Below are 7483 nucleotides of genomic sequence, written 5' to 3' on the forward strand. Positions count from 1 at the left end.
TTTCTTCCAACTTGCTGGTTTTATACTTGATTGATCGCTTTAACAAAATAATTTTAGAATATGTGAAGAATTGAATTAAATTATTTTGAACATTTTTTCCAGGAGGTTTTGCTAATGGGTTTGTTTTTACATACAGGTTTTAAACATGTCTACCATAGGTAGTAGACAGAAGCAATTATTTGAAATTATAAAAGCTAGCAAGAAAACTTGCACTTTAACATCACTGCTTTTTTCTTTTCTTGTAGGAATCATTACTGTGAACTCGCACACGCTGATGCACTGAGGACTCCATTTTCAAGCTGTCTTTCTTAGTAAAGGTCTTCTCTATGGCTCCAGGTTTCCAAAGAAGCAACTGGGCATCTTCTCCCCCAGTTAGCAAAGACTCCTCCTGTGCATTCCAACAGAAAGAACGGACTGTAGCAGCATGCCCACCCTGCAGGCTCATCACATGGCTCAATCCTGAAGCCGTACAGCTCAGTAAGTGAATCTTTCCGGAGTTTGTTCCTCCAACCACAAATAGTTTGTCCAACTTTTCATGATATAGCCCACCAATCAAATAGTCCAAAATATTTTCTTTCACATTAATTACTTCTCTGACATCCTGGATGTTCAAGCGTGTCATTGATTCATCGGAATCTAGATGATTAAGATCCCACCAACAAAATCCTTCATCATGCGTCATGCAGTAAATTTGTTTATAATCTTTCCCAGACCAACCAAGATAGCTAACTGATGAAGCAGAATTGCACGTTGTAACCAGCGCATCATCTTCGTTATCAAAACTAATGTCAAATACGTTGACAAGGCCATCAGTTGAACCAGACACAACCATGTTACGGTTGCTGGGATGGAAACACACTTGAGTGATATCATCACTGTGTGTCTCTGAATATGTTCCCAGTGGGTCTCTGGTAGACAAATCCTGAGAATTCATTCTTGCATCCCAAAATACCAACAACGCATCATCATCAACTTTTTCTGTGCCAGCACAAAGGACATGATCATCACAATTGATATCAAAACTGATGAAAACATTAGAAGGGTAACCCTTGAACAGCTGGACAGGCTTATTACTGGCTAATCGAGCATCCCAACATTTTACAGTGCCATCAGCACCTGCAGAATATACACTGTCACAAGAATTTGCAAACCGCACTCCATTAAGAACTCCAGGATGTTCGGTAAATTCGCGTAAGATGTTTAACCTTTCTTTATCATATATTCTGATTGATCCATTAGAACATAAGACAGCAGCCAAGCCTCCTTTATCCGCTTGTACAGTCTTTGATGTGTCTATTCCAAGCAGATAAGTGGGCTCTTTCTTTTCTGAAGAACGTTTAACAATGTGTAGATTAGCAAACAGTTCCTCAATCTTCTCCATATCAAGAGCAGCATCCACAGGTAGTAAGAAAATCTGTTAAAACAAAGCAAAAAAAGGAGAAATTTAAATGAAACTTCAAGGTTCTTAAAAATTGTAACGGAACTGAAATTTTCTGAGAGCTGGCACAATTCACAAGAAATTAAAATTTCTCCTAATATTTTAATCATTTCCTTATCATGTTGTGCTTAAAATTCGGCTCAGTCTTGAATCTACTGTATTATGCCAGTAAGAGAATTGGGGAAGGGGGGACGCATATACTTCTCAGTAATTCCTTTTTAGTGTAAAACCAATTATTGGTCTTGATCACAGTCAGTGGCACCAACCACGATTTTTCACTTAGAAACACAGTTTTGTCTTGGCCCCTGCTATCTCATGTAATTTGGAAAGTCAGAGGGAGGGGAGATGCCATGATGGAAGAAAGGCACAGAAAGACGCAATGGTGTTAGTTTTGAAGACGAGGAAAGGCAGTCACCAGCCAAGGAATTTAGGAGCCTCTAGGAACTAGAAAAGACAAGGAAACAGATTTTCTCTTAGAGCCTCCAGATGGCAACAGAGACTTGCCAACACTGATTTTAGACCAGTGGGACCCATTTCATACTTCTGACTTAAGAAAACGGCAAGATACTAAGTTTACTGTTTTATCATTATTATTAATTTTTTTCATTTGTATTATTTTAAAACCGCCAAGTAGACTGTACTTTGTTACAGCCACAATATAAATTATAGGATACTCCTGAGGCAGTAATATCTTGCAAATAGGGAAGCTGGGATTGAACTAAGGCATTCTAGCTTCAGAAATGTGCTCTACCCACCACACTGGATTGCCCCTCCACGGCAGGTTGTGTGGAGAACAGGCATAAGGCTAGGGAAAAACAGCCATCCCAGCTGCTGTGGGTGAAAAATGGACAGTCTTCTCCTGTTAAGATCTGACAGCCTTTTAAACCTGATGGAAGGTTCCTATGAGGTAGAACTGATTCGACGGCAGTCAGCTCGCTGAGTGGAGCACTGTTGAGTGACTTCATCACAACTTTTTCCAATGTGCTTTGCACTAAAGAATATTGTAGCCAGCCTCATATTTTCACTCTTAAGATAAAACACCCTTTTAATTTTATTTCTTTTTTTTTTAATGTTATTGTTATGTTGGTAAGCTGTGTCTTTAAAATGAGTTCATGGAGTCTACAACTTAGAGTGGGGTTTCATTCCAATGACTCCACCGGAGAACAGATCTGTTGTTAAGTCAAACAATCATTTTTAACTTGTCTTATTATTATTGCCTTCTATTATCATTATTATTATATTCCAATCTTTATTTGTCTTTGGTGGTTAGAGACAGTAGGTATGAGAGAGAGTAGAGACACAGTATCAGCAAACTATGCATTCCAACACTGTAGGCAATATCTATTACTAACAACACAATATTTTTTAAAGATGGTTTACTGTTGGTCATAACTTGAATGCTTCATAAATCAGGAACGACCTGATTGGTCAACTCACTGACCTGTTTTGTCAACTCACCGCTGTGTAGTTGGTTCTGACTCACAATAATCTACCATTAGGTTTCCAAGGCTGTGAACGGTAATGACAGATTGTCCATCTTTCTCCCGAGGAGCTGAATCACTCACAAATTCGAATCACCAAGAAGCACAGCCTTGGTTCAGCAGCACTACTGTGCCACCAAGCATCACCACTGTCCAAGTGATTAAGACTCAGAGCGACTCTCCTGAGCACCATTACTCCATGGGATTTGGAGACCACAAATCTATACTGAAGCAGTGTATCTCACCCTTCTCCTGTAGAGAAGATAGTTGGTTTAACTGTTAAGGCTTAACTCACTGTGCCACTTCTAAGTTTTAATTTTGTGCATTTAAACACTTAAAAAAATATAAAATGATAGTACAAACATTCTCCACTAATTTATATGGTTAGGGTCCAAAGACCACATTATTATAGAATTCAATGTCATGTGAGTCTGGGAACATATCTTCAGATCTGATTAACTCCCAGCCCTCACTACACATTGGGCAGCTGATAGATGTCTCAGGATACACCTGATGTGGAAGGATCTCTTTCCCCGCCACCATGGAGCTAGTGTTTGGAAGTGGTGATGGTGGATAGGTATTGTCAGCTGCCTCCCACAGCTCGCTCTGGTCTTCCATCCACACTGGCCCTATTACTGTCTTCCCAACCAATCTCTGCCAGGCCACCAGTAATCTCATGTAATCCCATGGCCAGTTGGTCATTTTCCCTCATGTGGCCTGGTCATTGCTTGGGCCTTCAGTAAATCATTCAGAGTGGCCCATGAAGTGTGTCCCAGGTCCCTCAGTAGATCCATATGGGGCCTGGACCACTGATGGCACCACTGTAGCATTTTCAAAGTTGTCCTAAATGTGAAATGTTGGCTAACAAGAGTAGGTGTACAATGAACGTACATTCACCAACCGCTACTTGTTGCCATATTTGCTTTCTCTCTCTAAAAACATACACATATATTACACATACATAGCTATTTTTTAAAAAAAAAACTATTTGAAAGCTAGTTATAGACATAATATCTCTTCATATCTAAACAGATCAGCCCTAGGACACCTCCAAAAGCATTTGTTTTACATGAAGTTGAGCTATGAATTGGTTCCAACTTGATGGGCCACAACAAAAACAATATTTGGGTCGACGACTTCTGGTAGCTTAGTGGGAAGGGGTTGTACTGCCAAGTCAAAGGCAAATAGTTTGAATCCACCTGCTGCTCTGTGGGAGAAAGATGAGCAACCTCCACCCATGCAATTTCCTGCCTCTGAAAACTCACTGGAGGGTCAGCTATGAGTCGGTTTCAACCTGATGGCAAACAAGAACAACAACAGTATTTAGGTGGTTCCAGGTACTTCTTATTCCAACACACAAAGGAGGCAAACAAGGCTAAGTTTAATCATTTGCTTAATGTGATTCTATTCCTCCCTTTATAATTAGAAGAAATCTTAGAATAATACTTTTTGAGACTGGATTAATATCCTTTCCCAGTAATCTTTCAACCAATTATACTAGGATCTACTGATCTTTGCGGAATCAACTACTAACTACTATATTAGGATCTGGAAAACAGTCATTATTTTCACTAGATTACTTGGAAATCCTCTGTAGGGAGGAGCTTTTCCATTTTTCTTTGTGTATTACCAAGAAAGTATGATTTATAAAAATTTTGTTCTAATCTAGAATGAAATTATAGCCAATATGTAAGAACCAGGTAAGTCTCGATTAGGTGAGCTCCCTTCACCACTGGTATCCAGGCTAAATGACCTGGCAGGCACTGCTATAGCATAGCTGCTGGTCTTTCCAACAAAGACAGACAAAAATAGCCATCTTTCCTTGAACATGTCAACAGCTGCTTCTGCCTCAGGGCCATCATAATAGCTGCTTCTCTGCCTGGAATATTCTTTTTTCTGTATTCCTGCGTAAGTAAACTCTTCCATGTTATTCAGATCTCAGTATGTCTCTTTCCCAGAGAGACTTCTCTAATTAACTGACATAAATAGTCTCTGTGACTCCCTATCAAATTTGCCTGCTTTACTTGAAAAATCCAAACATTAAAGAAAGGGAAGGCACAGAGAGGTGCACAAGGGCTTTTGATAACAACAGGCCATTTCATACACAACCCTCCATTATCAGTTAATAACAAACATTATTCTACAAGTGTATTGACAGACAGGTAAAATTAACAGGTACAAAGATGTGAAAGGGATAATAAACAAGTCTGGCAGAGGATATATTCATATGTGTATCTGTATGTGTTCCAAGCATATCTATCTATCTATATCTATATATATCTGTATCAATATATAGTAGAGACAAGAGGGGTAAAAGTTATATAAATTGCTGAAGGTTTTGGTAATGGAACCTCAAGAACAGTCTCTGAGAATATCAAGGTCAATTAGCCTAGCACAAATACAGGGTATATTCTGGACCCTACACTACTGAGTAGCAATGAGTGCCTTAAAAGCTTGTAAGCAGCCATCTAAGATGCCGTCATCTCTCTCTGAGCAAAGAAGACCCACAGAAACAGTTAGTCCACAGCACTAAGAGACCTCATGAACCTCAACTTCCACAACTCTGAGAGATCAGAAAAACTAGAAGGTGCCAATATAATTTCTGACCAGTCTGAAAAGGCTCAGAGACAACAGAGGCTTGGATAAAGTGAGAAAAATAAATATAGAACAAAACTAAAAATCATCAAAATGACCAGGCTTACTAGTCTGTTGAGACTGGTGGGACCCTGAAGACTATAGTCCTTTGAATCCTGCTCTGAACTCATCCTTGTGGCATAACTTTCAACCAAATAAAAGACTAATGTCTAGGGTGAACTGTATCACCAGGGAGGTACGCATTCCTTAAAACAACCCATCATACAAGATCAAATGGGCAAAACAGCATTTGCTCAAGGACACAGACCAGAAGGCAGGAAGTACAAGGACAAAAAAATGAAAGGAAACAAAAATCAAAGACAGACAGTGGGCAAAGTAAAAATGTCAATGAAAAATGTTTAATACCCACAATCATTAGCAGATTTAACAGATATTAATATTTTGCCTTATTTGTTTTAGTACTTTTATTTAGAAAAACACCACAGACACAAACAAAAAACTTCCTCCTATGATTCAGAATTTATAACAATGGCATCACATGATCTATGTATTTTTTAAATCAGCGCTTCTTGCTGTCCAACTTATTATCTGACACTTTCTAGTTTATTTACTTATTATTAATAAGTTGTTTCAGAATAGATGAATGAGTTAATTGATTGAACTTTTATTTATTAAGATCTTAAGAGACCTAGGAAAAACAGAATAAACCCAAAAGGATGCTGCACATGTCTATGCTTGTTGGAAGAACTTTGATCGTAAAATTTTACTTTAAACAAAACACAAAAAAGGAAATATAGAGGAAGATCTTTTATTTATGAAGAAAAACACATTTTTGTTATTTTTTTACCAAATGTAATAAGTATTATATTTTTTACAAAATATAAGTAAAATCACTGAATGTCAAAGATGAACTACCTCAAAGCTTTTGCAGAATGAATACAGAAGTCCAGTAAAATGTTTCAAATGAGAAAGAAACTTAATTGTAAAGGTCATTCTAAGGTGGACCCTACTAATTTCACAATTTACATGTCATTTAATTGCAATGATGCTACCACATCTATCAAACTGGGCTAAGATAATTGAGCCTCAAAGAGAAGATAATAATAATTTAAGTTCAACAAATGCTAGGCTGTATGCTGGACATGTACATGTAGACTTTTAATCCTTCAACTCTATGAGATAGGTATTATTATGCCCATTTTACAAAGGAAAGTAAAGTCTGAAAGACTGAGCAACTTGTCCGTGCTCTTCCGGCTACTAAGTGAGAGTCTGGCTTGAATCTAAACAGTATTTCAATACTACGTTATTGCTCTTCTAAGTACTGCAGTGTCAACTTTAATTAGGAATATGCCTAATTAGGCACCGAGGAGAGGAATTCCAAGTTAACTGTGCATGTCAGAAGAAAAGAAAGGGGGCAATATGATTGAAAAACACCAAAGTAGAAAAATGGTATTGCAATCAATCCTCATTTACCTTTTTTTCTTTGAAAAGATTGGTCTGAAACTACTCAGTGGCTCTACAGGAGAAAGACATGGAAATCAGCTCCCCATAAAGACAATAGCCCAGAAAACACAAGGAGCCATTTAACTGTCATGTGAGTTAAAATTGATTCAGCAGGTCCCAACAATAAAAGGAAACTGTAAAAGAAGTCCCCATGTATTGACCATCTAACATAAATATCACAGTCCCAAAAGCTACCTACCCCAAAGGGGCAGAAAGGTGAGTTACACATCTTAAAGGCAATTAAAATGTGCTGACTGAACTAAAAATTCATTTCCCTGCCATGGGTTCAACGTGGGTTCAGGACTTGCCCTTAATTCCAAGGGTGGGTTCAGATTTGCACAAATTTGCCAGCAATTCTATCCCTTTTACTAGTAAATGGCTCAGAAATACACAACTTTTCCAGTCTGTGTTTTCAAGTCTCTGTCAACTCAACTTGTCCAAATAGGGCCTACTTAACCTTAAGGTG

The 7483-nt window shown here is 38.2% G+C and overlaps 1 protein-coding gene across 1 annotated transcript; it reads right to left on the minus strand.

Annotated features, from left to right (window-relative positions):
• Nucleotides 1-220: 220 nt before the first annotated feature.
• On the minus strand, nucleotides 221-1381 carry WDR89 (WD repeat domain 89). Its single transcript, XM_006891795.1, has one exon. It carries the CDS (start codon nucleotides 1379-1381, stop codon nucleotides 221-223), a length of 1161 nt encoding a protein of 386 aa, XP_006891857.1.
• Between the last annotated feature and the right edge of the window lie 6102 nt (nucleotides 1382-7483).

Source organism: Elephantulus edwardii, unplaced genomic scaffold (assembly GCF_000299155.1).
Source record: "Elephantulus edwardii isolate Elephantulus edwardi_28Jun2011 unplaced genomic scaffold, EleEdw1.0 scaffold00104, whole genome shotgun sequence".
Taxonomy (NCBI): Eukaryota; Metazoa; Chordata; class Mammalia; order Macroscelidea; family Macroscelididae; genus Elephantulus; species Elephantulus edwardii.